The following is a 15,168-nucleotide window of genomic DNA, read 5'->3' as shown; positions in this document are numbered from 1 at the left end:
AGTCCTTCTAGAAAAATTAATCTCTTTTTTATTCTTCTAATTTTAAAATATACCACTTCTGATCCTCCAAGCATTATCTATTATCTAAACTATTTTTTGTCTTATAAAACATTATCTAAACCACTTGAAGGATCAAAATTGGTGCATTTTAAAATTAGAAGGACAAAAAACAAACACAATTTTTAGAAAGACTAATGTTTTAGAGACAAAAATCATATTTTATCCGGACTTATTTATATCAGCTAGTTCTTTGCCACGATACAAAAAATATTACTTCAATATTTGCAATTAATGTTGTTACTTTATATATATTATTGTGGTGGAGTTTTAGAAACAATCGTTTTACGACAAAGTTGGACAACACTTAATTGAATTATATTATATATACATATCTGTGGCCAAAATGTTGCTCGAAAAGACAATTTCTTATGGATGTCTCAATGGTGTGGTTTGCCTCTTCTATTTAACAGTATTGAATTTAAACCCAGCTATAGGAAAAAGACCTTATAACACACTAATTTGGTTTCTTAAACCACCTTCCATCTTATCTCAACATGCATCACTCCATTCCTTGAATTTATTAGATGGTACTTATCGTTAATGCGACCATTGTGCACCACATCTCTTAGGTTAATCTCCACATGCCCCAATGATTCCTGCATAAATATGAATATTAGTATCACATTGGAATTATGAAAACAAGCTAATAAACGGTAATTAACAGATTGATGAGTACATGGATTGAAGTTATCGAATTTATCACAAATTAAAATTAGTATTTCTACAACTTCGGCTTTTTATTATGTCGTGTGATCATGTAGCCAACTTCACCTATTGGGATAAGACTTGGTTGTTGTAAAATTTCAACAAATTTATTCAGGGGAAAATATGACTTATAATGAATGAGAAAAATAAAACGGCACCTTTGGCAGAAAACTAAAGTTCTTCCTCTTGCTCATAACCTCAATATGTATCTTCTCATGTAGAGGAGGCTCCTCTAGCATGAATTGGAATTCTTCATTCCAACGCGGGTGTCGAGTTTTCTTCATCGTCTGCATAAATTGGAATTCTGGAATAAATTTTTTCAACTAGACATAAAAACTTGCCTGAATCAATTGTGCATACAAATGGTAACATGAAACATATTTTTAATGTCTTCAGTTTTAACTGTAAAGCTACACATTCACCAATTCACCAGCATATCCAACATTAGCTAATGTTAATCCATCATATGCACATCTAGGCCTAAATGCAATTGTGATAAACACGCATCCGAGTCACATCTATGTAACATAATGTGCATGTGATAGACAGCTAAAAAATGTTGTACATATATCCTGAAGGGGAAAGTTTACCTTTGTCCTTTTCTTTTCGCCTCTAAAGGTCAGCACTGCAAATGGGTTGTTGTGATGGTCCCCCTCAACCTCTTCAGCCTCTTGGATCACAATTGAAAGCAAACCTGCTCCTTCTTGGACCTCATCATCGGATACAATATCAATTCCACTTTCCTTCCTGCTATATCCTTCTGAAGGTCCACCAAACTTGTTACTATCTTCTTTGAAAGGAACAAAAGTCAAGTCCACCACAATTTTCCCTCTAGGCTTCTTATGTGGAGTTTCATTGAGATTTGTGTCCTTGAGTAAATCAAGTATAAATTCTTTGTTCTCGTACGGATTTAGCACTTTAAGAGGGACTAACTGCATTCCCAGCTTGTCATGTCCACCAACCTGTTAAGATACAATTAAAAAGAACAGCTAAAATTGCAAACTCGCACCAATATCTTTCAACCAAATAAAGTGGTTGATTTCTTCCTGACATAATGGCATGCCATTAATGAATCGAGTGGACAGAGATGAAGAATATGATTGAAGAAAGATATAATGTTACTGTATCAGTATCATCAAAGCCAACAAATTTTATAAATAATCAATTAAACATGGTTGCACACAATTTGAAAATGCAGTTGTTTCTTGAAAGTTGAAAGTAACTGAGGCTTTCTAGTAATAAAACAAATTCACATCCCACAAAGTTAGAAAAAGTAATCATTTGAAATAATTTTATGGTTACTGTCAATCTCATAGATAAGTGCCGCCAAATAGCTATAATTGTTAATATACATTGTACACATAATTAACTTAAAAAAATAATTTTCTATTTTCTTGATGAAACTGTAAAAGAAATGAACATTTAGACTACATTGGTCGACCATAAAATGTTCAAAGGAAAAATTATGAACTTCCATTCTAACATGACTACCTTAAGGGCTTAGTCAATTATGACTACTATAGCTAAGATTTTTATGTTACTATTTTCTGTCAAAATTGAAGTAACCAGAAGAAAGATTAGGAAAACCTTGTCCCAGTCATAAACTTGTAATTGGAGAACTTGAGATTGAGGGTCCTTTACAACAATCTTGAACTTCTCATTCCACTCAGGATTCAAATTCTTTCTCTTGACAGTGGTTTTCTTTGCTGGAAGTTTGTCTCCTGTCAAGCTTAGTTTAACATAAGGATCAGAAGTACCCAACAAATCCATCTTTAAAAGCTTTTGTGCACGAACCACATTCACATGTAATATCCCCACAGGCTTCTTTATTGCCACCCTATAAGAGATGTGAACAAAGCATCAGGAATCATTCTTCATAGAGCAAACAAAGTTCTTGTAACTACGAACGATTTACTGTAAATTTTTAACAATATTCAAATCATGTTTTAAATAATAACATAGTTCTACTAAGATATGGGTTGCAGCTTTGTGTAATTCCTTCAACTGTAGACCACTGAAAAATAACATGGCATTATTTTTATAAGCATTTTAAAGCATGTTATTATACTTCAGCTTTAGAAAAGGAGCAGGAAGCATTTTTTATTTATATATATATTTTAAAAAGACTGGATAAAATTTTATAAGCTTAGATCAGAAAAATGAATGTTGTGGGTACATAGAACTCTTATCATTTCATACAAACTTACGTTGATTCATCAAGAATAGGAATTTCCAGGGTTTGAGGCCAGAGATAGAGGTTTGCAACTTGTTTTTTTATTGTTTCCTGTAAGCAACTATATTTGTTAGTCCTTGAAAGGCCATGGCAGTTGAAACTTGAAAGTGCAGGGAAGAAAAATATGATGGCGAGAAAGTAACCCAAAAAAAAACCTTATGAATTTGTGCAAGGGATGTAAATAATCCAACAATTAGAAATTTAAATTAAATGTCCATAGGAGTAATGGATTATGCACAAACTAAAGTAACCAAGTTCCAAGAATGTAAAAGTAAAAATACAAATAGGAGGTCTTAATTTACAAGTTTACTACCACAAAAATTCTAATCCAAAATATAAATTAAAAAAAAAATCAAGAAGTATAAACAATTAGAAACCAACAACAAAAAAAAAAAGGCAGCACCTGTACAAATCTATAGAGACCAGGTATTGACATGATGTCCCCTCCTGATACGTTCATCCCAAAATCCACATGAGGCTGGATATTAAACATAATTAATTATCACATAAGAGAGGATTTCTTCTGACTTATAATATTATAAAAGGTAATAAATGAAATTAAGCTTGAGTACATTATTTCCTTTACCTTCTCCATCAAAGATACCACAATATTTGCAAAACATGGAAATGTAGGCACCAAAGGTCTTAAAGTAATCCGTGGTGCTGCAAATATTTGCAAGTCTACCAACTGCAAAGAATCAAAATGAATTCCCAGAAGGAAAGCATCATCTTGAAGGACCTTAAAAAACATTTACCATTTAGGATTGTGCCTCGAGGCTTATCTGACCTGAATGGTGATCTTCAAAGATGACACATACAAGGACACCACTATGTTTGGATTACCAGCCCATTTGATAACTTGTTCCATGACCAATTCCTTTTCATTTGTTTCTAAAACTTTCATACCTGCAGAATTACCATGTATACAGTAAAAAGAAATCAGATTCATACTAGACCTTAATACCTCAAAGTTCCAGTTCTTTACCCTATCAGATGATAAAGGCTCCAACAAAATGTTGGACAAACTTTATAAACATAAATTGACCTTTAATGAGGATGAATTTAAAAACACGTCTGCAAAACACTGTTTAGCTCACCAGGAATTATTCAAGTGAAATTTATTTTCTGAAGTGCATTTGTACTTCAAAGTTCTAACTTCCAAATGATTCATCCTTAATCATTCATTTTATGCAAAAGACTCGTGGCAGATGCCAGTGAAATTACAATGGAGGTACCAAAAATTTATGTTCTGGCTTATTGGAGCCAAGAGTATATAATTCACTTTGCCTGTCCTAGAACTATCATCCAGAAATTTCACTAAATTCATGTTCATTGTAGCATGCCCCTAGTGCAATAGAAAACTATAGTTATCTATACCTGTCCAAGACTCTTAAGTCTCAACACAACCTTCTCTGCTTCTCGTTCATGTCTAAAAATAGGCAAACCATGACTTTAATGTCAAACTGTTAAATTTTTGTACCCATCATTTGTTTAAATGGATTCACTAAAATTGTCGAGGATGAAAATCATCTTCACTAATCATATTCTAATCTAAAATTTCAATTAGAATAGTGAAATTTCATATAATATGACAGACATTTGTATTATTTGTATTACTGGGCAGAAGACTGGATAAAATATTTGCACAAAAAATAAGATGATCTGGGAAAAGACTTACCACAGACAGTAGGAGGAAGAGTACCAAGGCTTAACTCATCAAAATCAATCGCTTTGATCTGATACTTCCCAATGTATTCAGCAAATATCGGTTGAGTCGTGCTTCTAATAATCTTACAAATTGCCTATACATAAAAACGAAACACCATTGAAGAATTGTCCAACAAGAGCACAAACACACCCATATGGAATCACCGAAATTACAATACCGTGTCTAAGAAGGGCCACATATCCAACAAAAACTTGTTCAACCAATCAACCTGAATAACATGCAAAAATAATATCAATAACACAGTAACATCATCATCGTAGTCATCATAAACCTTAAAAAAACAAAACAAAACGTTTAATTCACGAAACTAACTCGTTCATAATCAGGCGTCTTCACCCAGAGAGGAATCTCGGGCAGAAGTTCCTGCAGAGAATTTGGGCCTAATTCACTAATTGGCCTAACAACAGGGTCCTGCAACATTGAAAAGAAAAAAAAAATCAAATTTTGATTATCACCCAGAATTCAAAACGCAAAAGGGGTGTTAAACCCAACACCAGCAGTCCCCGGAGAGTGATCAGAAGAAATGCATGTGTCTGTGCTGAAAATTGGAATAAAACAGAACGAACATGCAATGAGTTGTTATGTTAACCTTGACACGTTTGGTTTCTGAGTAGACAAAGAGAAAGAACCCAACCAAGAGGCCAAGAGGTATTCCAACGGCAAAACCAAAAACCCCCAAGAAACTGCTCAAGAACCCCATTTGTTCGTTCGTTCTGGGTAGAGGAAGAAGAAGAAGTAAATGATGATGAAAAAGAGCAGAGAAAAGGGGAAATATTTTACATCCCAAGAAAATGGTTGGACAGTTTCGGAAGATGGCGAGAAAAACTAAAAGGGTTGCGTTGTGTGTGAGAGTTACGAATGAAAGCGCCAAAAACAGAGACACCACAGCACCCTCTGTTTTTCACTTCAACAATGAACACCCAAAAAAAAAAAAAACTCATTTTTTGCCTCACTATCCTATTTCAAAATGCTGTACCATTTATTGCCACTTGCCATTCTACAATTTCTCTTATTTCAGACTATATTATTATATTAATTATTGTTATTATAAAATGTTTTAAGTCTCTTAATAATTGATTTTAGTTTCTATGGTATAATTTTATTCTCGTGAATTTTGTCTTTCCATAAAACTTAAGATATTAGGATAACAGATAATAACTAAAATTATTGCTTTTAAAATATAGATATTAAAATCAATTTTGACTGAAATTAAGGAAGTTAACACTTGTCTCTCCATTTACAATTATGATGGAAGTTTTTTTTTTAGGAAATGGAAGTTAAATATAGAAAAAATGAGAATCTACAATTATTTAAATTTTATATGAAGTTATAGAAGTATAGAAGTGACTTTATTATATACACAGTTAAAATATAATAGTAATGTAGTTTATACTTTTAGTTATCATTTTTTTTCCTATTCATCGACTCCTTTAAAAGATTGTGAAAATTTGTATTTGTTTTTCTTTTTTTAATCTAAAATTATCATTTATAGGTTAAAATTTGAATGTTGTTAAAAAATCACGAAAACCTTTAAAATCGTGTAAACTAATGAAGTACTTTTAAATTTTATAAATTTCTTTTAAATCTTATAAATTTATTAAAATCTAAAATATAAAATCTTAATCATAAAAACTATTAAATTCCTACAAACTATTTTAAAATCTATAAATTCTAATTCAATACACCTGAATAATCTAAAAAATGTAGAGCCGAAAAGTGTAATATTTATTATAATAACAGAAAAAAAATGCTATGCACACTATCATCCTAAATAAAAAAACTATCACGATAAATAATTGTTTGTATCAATTAAATTTTAATTACTTAAAATTTCAATATTAACAACGTCTGTTAACAACTCTTCATCTATAAATAATTGTTTTTTAGCTCTAGTAAAATTGAAAGGCATTAATATTCTTTAAACCTGCGAAAGAGCAAGATAATTTTTTTTTTCATAAATCGCCTTAAATACTTGTTGTCATTATTTGATTTATATCAATAAAAAAATAATTAAAATACAGATAGACGGATAATGATTTTTTTATTATAAAAATAAGCTTCACCGATTATATAAAATATGTTTGTAGTTTGCACCACGTTAACGTATACCCCCTTGATGCTACCAAATATATTTGAAAAAATAAAAAAACAAACAAAGTTATACATTAGATGTGTGGTCCAACATGGCTTTTAATTTCTGCCGTTTTCCTTAGTAATTGAATATCTATCTTCTTTTTTTATTTACAGCTTGAAGATCTAACTATAACAATAAAAAAAATTAATGTTTTTTGTAATACAGAGAGTTTAATCTTTATGTATTAAAAATGTAAAAATAATTATTTATAAAAAAAGAAGTGTAAAATTTTATATTATTAATTAATTAAAAATTATAGTTATAATTATTTTTTAAAATCTAACTCTTTATCGAAGATATCATTTTACTTTCATGTAGCTTAATTCAATAATAGAAAGCTTAGTTGGATAGTAAATAGAAATCTCATATCTCATGTACCCTGGTTGCCTATTGATTTCATATTTCTTCTAAATATTTTTACTTTCAATTATAATAATTTACTACAATATTTTATTATACAGTTGAAAACCGTGTTTTTATATTAGCACACAGACTTTACAGTCGTCAGCAGTCAGCATTTGAAAATCACCGAAATTGGTGAAAGTTTATAATAAGTTGCTGCTCGTTTGTTTGGGCCTTTTGACATTTAGTTTGAATAGTTGTTAGGAAAAAAAAACCTTAGTTTGAATAAAAATGATTAAAATAAAATAGAAAATACATATTCTTACTATATTTATTATTTTTATAAAAAATATTAATAATTTTTTTATAAATTAAATAACTCCTTTTTATTATAAAAGTATATGTATTTTAATATATTTTATGAGAATATATATCTTAATATAAAATAACATTTTATTCCTTACATGCACTTTGTGTAGAATATAGGTATAGATAATAATACAATTATTTAATTATTAAAATAAAATTACTTTATTGAATTCTTTCAATATAAGGCTATAAGCACAGTTTTATTTATTTTTATTTCACCAACGATATCATATATGAATGAGTTTTATTTCACAAATATCTTATTTGAATCATTAATCTTTAAAATAATAGAATACCAATTATTCTTATTTATTATTTGTTATTTTTTCATTTAAATTTTAACATATATATATATATATATATATATACATTTAAAGACATTTAAATTTTAGCATAACATATTATAATAAATTATTGCAACAATAAATATGACAGCAATGGGACTTTTTTGTGCGGAGGGATGGCACATGGGTGTGCGCGTGCATAATGTGTTAAAATTTTCACTGTTTTCATGTTCCTTTTTCGGTGCAAACGATTAAAATTTATGCTAGTTTAGTGATACAGAATTTATTTATGTGAATAAGTAATGATTCAAAATCTTAATTATTGATTATTTCATATTTTATTTTTTATGTTTGATACATTCATGTGTATCGAACGCATGTTAATTAAGTTAATAAAGTTAAAAAAACAAGGAACACATCCCTTGAATGAGTGAATGTATCTTGATAATAAGTAAATAAGAGTAGGCAATTATGGGAAGGACCAGGAACATTTGTCGTGAAGGAATTTAGGCTAACAAGGTTCAACCGTTGATATAGTGAGCAAAATATTCTTTAAAAAGTGTCCTCCCACAAAGGAGAAGGCTAGGCCTCTCTATCTAGTCATAACTACTAATGTAGTAGTAATTCAATTACATTGCCCAAAATATCTTCAGCCATTGTTTTTATTAATTAATAAATAAACCATATATAATTACTACAATTTCTCACAAAATTTTGTTAAAGCCACTGATAATTTTGAAGGAGATTTCTTTGATGAATTTTTTTTCTTAAGTATTTTCTACTTATATATCCACCTGGATCGTCTTAGGATGTAAGTACCTATTTATTGGAGGTCATTCGAATTTTTCTTAATTAAAGATTCTTTTAATTAATTTATGTCTTTTAATAAAAATAGGTAATTTGAATCATGAGAGAAATTAATTAAGTAAGGATATGTAGGAAAAAAATAGTTAATGTATCTAGAAAATAAAATAAAAATTAATACAAAAGAATAAATAATTTTTTTAAAAAAAATCTTATAATTAAGAACAGATAAAATAAAATATTACATTATAAGTTTGATTAGTAGCCAAACATATGTGGAAGCTTACGTTCGTGCATGGAATTTATAGCCCTCCATGTATGTGGAGCTAGCTTCTATGCAATAATTAATCCCGAAATTTACAACAACAAAAATAAGTGCAACGACGACTTTTGGTGATTATCTCTTGCTAATAGTGTACAGTATTCTATTAATAGTTCTTGTGTTCCTTATCATCTCGGGAATCACTGTTACATGTCTCACACGTTTTCTTTGAGTATTGAAGTCCTTCGACGTAGGTCTCTTACTAAGTTTACGATGATTATTGTCAATTGCAAGGATTAAAATGTTTAAGTCAATTAAAGTAAAGAAGTAAGAGATAAAGATACAGATAATATTGTTTCTTGTTGGTTGGTTTGTATTTTCAAGTATATATATACTGTACAAGAAGTAAATTACGGCAACTTATGGAATAATTCTTCAGCTGTGTTTCATGTTAACAAATTGGATACAATCAAGCTATTTGATCATTTCCTTATGGTGACATCAAACAAATCGTGGCGGGAATGCACGCGTGATCTTGATCAACAAGAATATGATTTTATTCTTCCTTTTTAATTTGGTGCATCGTGGAAATCATAATAATCAAATAAAGCCATAGAATTCTACGATTAGCTGTAAAGACTTTGAATTACCAAATAAGAATAGTACTTATTAATTTAAAATAAAAATATTTTATTAAAAAAAATGTAGATGGCACTTTGTTTTGAAAGAATATGCCCCCGAAACAGCTGTTTGATACGAAAGTAAATAGATTTGATTGACATGTTAGGGAATTTGGGATATAATGTATATTGTAGAATATAACCAATTAAGGTAGGCCCCAGGAGTTTTGAGCAAGAAATTTCTTGAAACGTACAATTTTCATTTTCTTTCCAAGGCAAATACTTGTTTTTGAACTCCATTAAATAATGATGAACTGGTAGCGTACATGAACAAGCATCTATTGCTTAGTGGGTCTTCATTAACAAACACACAAAGTACAGAAAAAGGAAAACACAGTATATGCTTATTTTTCGTATAATAAAATACTTGAGGCGATTCCTTAATAGTTAAGATCTTATGGGATGTGTTAAAATTCTCGATTTTGTTTTCTTCGTATTAGAGAAAATAAATTTTGCATGCATGTTATGCTTGTGCATTAAAGAACAGGAACAGAAAATGAAGAAAATAATAAAACGACAGCGATAAGTAGGGCGAAAACATGTTAAATCGTTAATGATGACATAATTAAAGAAAAACAACAACAAATAAGTGGATAGAGAACGCCATTAGAATGAGTTATCATGTGTTTTTTTAATTAAAACAATAATAAAATGACACGTGTATGTGTTAAAATTATTAAATATTAATCTTTATAAATGCCACCTGTCTTTGTTTTAGGAAAGTATATAAGTGCCATAAGCTAAAGGTGCCATCTAGAGAAGAAAAAAATGACTTTAAATTCTTTATATTTTTTTATCTATTATATTTGTATTATGTTGAGTACATTAATGATTAAGTAATAAATCAGTGCTGGCCTAGAACTATTGTAGTAACATTGACTAGGTCTTCTGTTTGCGAGCAATGCCAAATGCTAAGCTACGTGAAGTCTTGAGATGAATGAATGCCACATGGAAAGATGGAGGAACAAGAGTTTGAAAATATTGTGAAGTTTGTGGATCTAACACTGCTTATTGCTATAATCACTTGAGGTTGGCCAACCACTCACTATCTCAAAGTGAATGATGACATTATGTTATGTAAGTATGTAACCTGGTTTTAACTTTTAATCAAATCCATGTGTAATGTGTATATTTCGTGATATTTGATCTGTTTTCTACTTTTATTAATTAATAATTATAATATCATTATTTTTCATAATTTCTTTCACAAAATCATAGAAAAGGGAAAATAACATATATATATATATATATAATTATTAATCAAAATATATTTCTAAAAATAATAACAAAAAACAATCAAAATGCATACTTGTCTAAAGTTAATGACTAACATGGCTTGAATATATTTTCTAAGGGTTGATGATTGATTAATGTAATGCATAGATCGTGTTTTCTAAATTAGGATGCGTGCAAGTTTTGTATAATGGTTTATAATTTTAGTCAGAGAAGGAGGCAATTGAATTTTCTTCTCTTAAGTCTTGACATCTTTAAACTTTAAAGCATCAATGCTATGTTTGGCTTGTTTAAGATTTGATTAGAAGTTGACATTGTTGCAAACCATGGTTGATGAACTGATACAGAACCAAATGTTATCACCTTTTCTCAAAACGCGTTTAGTCATTTTTGGTGATAAACTAAAACCAATCTCTCTAGTTTTCTTCTCCGGAGCAAATGGACTTAATTTGTCCCTTTATATTGCAAGATTTTGCGACGAACATAAAAATGAATTTAAGAAAAAGTTTTTCGCACCAAAAATTTAAATAGAAAGGCATGGGTTATATGCTAAATAATATTATTTTTTGTTGTGTTTCGTAAAATACGAAAAAGATGTTCCTCTCTGGTTCGTATCTGGCATCTAGATTGCAAGTTGTTGGACCAAAATCTTAAACAAGGATGCTGATGTTTGGGCCAAAAATCCAATCAACTTCATAAATGTTATTGGACTTTGATAGATAAATGTCCAATTTCTCTTTTCCTTGAAAAACTAAAGGCTTTTGTTATTTACACTTCTCACAATTACTATTTACACTCCCCTTTTCCTTTTTTTTTTTTATAAAAAAAGTGAATTTACTTAGATACCTTTATTTTAATATATTCCCCTTAAGACAATAATCAAAGCCTGGATTTCATTTCACTCTTTTCGGTTAATAAATCTAAATCTCATATCCATATGGCCCAACAAACGAACCACAACCACCTGTTCTTGTTTCCATTTGGTCTCTTTCAACAAAAGAACGGGCACTAAAACAATTCCACAAACCACAACATTCTTAAGAACGGTGATTTGAAGAAGTGTTCTGTGAATTTTAAACCATCATGTGGGGACTGTGAATTCCTTCATCGGTTTCTTCACTTCATCCAGGAGGTGGGGGCATGGATGTCTTGAACACTTAAGGATATCATTGTCTCTCGAGACAAAATATTTATGAATGAATGAAAAACTGGGCTTAAAATGGATTTTCTTAAAGAAGACTATATGTGGGCCATTGACAAAAACAAATAAACTTGGTGGACCACACCAAACTGGGTTGGATTGCCAATATCTTAAGATTTAATTAAATTAGGCTTATGTCTTTAGTCCTTTAACTTAGGCGATTATTTTTTTTTATTCTCTCAAATAAAATTTGTATTTTTAAGTTTCTTAAATTCTGGCAGAAGACTAACAAGAGTATTTTTTTTTCAATTTGAAGGAGGAAAATAAATACAAATTTTCATTTAGAGGACCATAAAAATAGGCCCCTAATTTGAGTTACTAAAAATGTAATTAAGCCTATTAATTATTAATGAGTTGTTGGTTTAAGTAATACATAATTTTGATTTTTTAAGTAATAGTTTAGGATCAAGTTTTGTATATGAATTTTATTTTACCAAAAGAGGTCCAAATAAATAAATAAAATAAAATATAAATAAAATTTACTTTTGCATGCATATTCTTAAAATTGATATTTGATAGATTTAAAGCATCCCCCGGGCCCATGTTAAAAAAATATAGGCAAACTTACCGCAAAAGTTCATATAGTTTTGTATTTGTATGTTTTACCCTTGAAAATGTTTTTTTAATTAATTAATTTTTTTTAGGAAGGAACGTTAGAAAAAAGACTGCCACCTTAAACTCTCAGGTGATTTAATTCGATTAACAACTCCCACTAATTAATACTTGCAACCTCCAGGGAATTCGTAACCTGATAAGTATACTATGGAGTTTCATCAACATACTTATGTTTCTATGTACATTTTAATGCTAATTAAGGACTTCACTTGTCCATTTACTCCTCCCAAAACCAATCAATTCAAAGGTTCATTGAATATTTGAAAACAAACTTGTAAACACAAGTACTAGTTGGGAATGGAAATCACAATTACATCAAGAGAAACAATCAAACCATTGTTCCCCACACCAGATGAACACAAATTCTTCCAACTCTCTTTGTTTGATCAGCTTCAACTTGTCACCTATTTGCCAATGGTTATGTTTTACCCCAACAAGGTGGGGTTCCCTGAACCCTCTCATATCTGTGCTCAATTGAAACAATCACTGTCTGAGACACTAACAATTTTCTACCCTGTAGCAGGCAGAAGAGAAGACCACACTTTCATCACTTGTAATGATGAGGGTGCACTTTACTTGGAAGCCAAGGTGAACCTTAACATGGTTGAGTTCCTCACACCACCTAAGCTAGAATTTCTAAACAAATTGCTCCCACGTGAGCCTAACAAGATGCACTCACATAGAGAAACCTTGCCCCAAGTACTTTTACAAGTGAACATATTCAATTGTGGTGGAATAGCTATAGGCACATGTAATCTCCATACTCTTCTTGATGGTTGCTCTGGAAGCCTCTTTCAAACTACTTGGGCCGCTATATGCCGTGGCTCTAAGGAGGAAGTTCCATCTCCTGATTTAAGTTCTGCCTCTTCTTTCTTTCCACCATTGAATCATTTGAGTTTGCATAACCATGCTAATCAAAATAATGAGGATTCAAGTGCACAAAAAATGTGCACCACTAGAAGGTTTGTGTTTGGTGTTGAATCCATCAACACTCTAAGAGCTGAAGCAAAAGACGGTGATTATGATGAAAGCTCAAAGCCTCTTACCAGATATGAAGCACTGACTGCATTCATTTGGAAACACATGACACTTGCATGCAAGATGGAGTCTGATAGCACAAGACCAGCAGTGGCTATCCATATTGTGGACATGAGAAGGAGGATTGGTGAACCTTTCTCTAGATACACCATTGGTAACATTTTGTGGCCAGTGATGGTGTTTTCTGAAACAGTCAATGCAGACACTAGTGTTAGATATTTGGTCAGCATTGCCAGGGAGAAATTTGGAAAGCTTTCAAGGGAGTTGTTTTTAAGAGTGAAAAGTGATCCTAATATCCTAGGGAGCACTCAGTGTGTGGATCTGCCTCAAGGTATTGAAACAATAAGTCCAATTCCAATTGTGCTGACAAGTTGGTGTGGCTTGAATTTCAGTGAACTAGATTTTGGTTTTGGGAAGCCTTTGTGGGTTGGTGTTAGAGGAGGGGATCAGGAAACTCTCCCCAATGTAGCTGTTATCATGGAAACAGATGAAGGCATGGAAGCTTGGTTGACAATGGAAATGCAACATATTGCTAACTTGGAAAGAGACGTTGAGTTTCTCAGATTAGCTTTGCCTAATCCTAGTGTTTCAAACATCTAGTTTTGACATCTGCAAATGAATTAACTTTTCAAATAGAAACAATTGAAACATGTGTTTGCAAAAAAGAATGATAAAATGTTTGTTGATCTCCAGAAAGGTTGAAGTACTAATCACTTGTCAAGTCACTGTTAAAGACAAAGACCTCTTGGGATAAAATGAAAAATAAGTTGAATTCTTGTCTGGTCCAAACTAATTAATAGGTATTGAATTATAGGAAAAATACCAGTATGCTAGACAAAAAAGCTAGTTAACAGCTTCTATGACAAACCAAGTAGGTGCACTGCAGCGCTAATAAATTTAATGGAATTCTGAAATAAACTAGTTCCACGCATAACCAGTGTTCGGAAGCTGAGCAAAGACTCAGACAATTTTTCCTTTCTACTTAGCTGTTAGTTTCTTCAAGCAGTCAACTGTATTTTTTAAATTTGTATTTTGTATTTTCACGGTCATCTATAACTATACTACAGGTGATGTACCTATACCTACCGATACCGATCAATTATTAGTTCAGTTCATAATTTTTCTACCATACCTGAATGATAGAAAGAATAAGTATTGTGTCAGTAATACCGATTCTATCTGAATTAACAATACATTGATTAGCCTTCTTGTATAGTAGTATTAACGTGTTATCCAAGTTTTATATTGATCTTACAAACAAATATCAATGGAACTTGGACTATAGTACTCCATATGAAATGAAAATGAACATAATAGAAAGTGCGTGGAACTGCAGCTAGAGTCACTAGTAGTGCTTGCTGCAGTTGTTGGTCCACATCACATAATTTCACTGGATGGAGCAGCACGTGATTCTTCCAACCAGATAGGAGTGGCTATAGCATGACGGTATGGTAGTGATGAATAATACCTTGCAAAAAG

General features: G+C 30.9%; 2 protein-coding genes across 3 annotated transcripts; one reads left to right on the top strand and one right to left on the bottom strand.

Annotated features, from left to right (window-relative positions):
* Positions 1-340: 340 nt before the first annotated feature.
* Positions 341-5,683, bottom strand: LOC114370053 (synaptotagmin-3-like). 2 transcript variants are annotated; one of them, XM_028327343.1, is made up of 12 exons: positions 5,317-5,683; positions 5,040-5,138; positions 4,885-4,935; positions 4,677-4,800; positions 3,786-3,904; positions 3,585-3,686; positions 3,402-3,476; positions 2,973-3,049; positions 2,353-2,602; positions 1,356-1,727; positions 924-1,052; positions 341-656 (listed from the first exon to the last, which is right to left on the bottom strand). In XM_028327343.1, the coding sequence occupies exons 1-12, from the start codon at positions 5,425-5,427 to the stop codon at positions 528-530; spliced, it is 1,638 nt and encodes a 545-aa protein (XP_028183144.1). In that variant the 5' UTR covers positions 5,428-5,683; the 3' UTR covers positions 341-527. The 2 variants fall into 2 exon arrangements, with proteins under 2 accessions (XP_028183144.1, XP_028183145.1); XM_028327344.1 differs by lacking the exons at positions 4,677-4,800; positions 4,885-4,935; positions 5,040-5,138; positions 5,317-5,683 and having other exon boundaries at positions 3,754-3,886.
* A 7,265-nt stretch (positions 5,684-12,948) lies between these two features.
* On the top strand, positions 12,949-14,545 carry LOC114369488 (vinorine synthase-like). The gene has a single exon (XM_028326720.1). The coding sequence runs from the start codon at positions 12,949-12,951 to the stop codon at positions 14,287-14,289; it is 1,341 nt and encodes a 446-aa protein (XP_028182521.1). The 3' UTR covers positions 14,290-14,545.
* The last annotated feature ends 623 nt before the right edge of the window (positions 14,546-15,168 follow it).

Source organism: Glycine soja, chromosome 10, assembly GCF_004193775.1.
Source record: "Glycine soja cultivar W05 chromosome 10, ASM419377v2, whole genome shotgun sequence".
In the NCBI taxonomy this organism is placed as follows: Eukaryota; Viridiplantae; Streptophyta; class Magnoliopsida; order Fabales; family Fabaceae; genus Glycine; species Glycine soja.
This window is presented reverse-complemented; position numbering and strand designations above follow the sequence as displayed.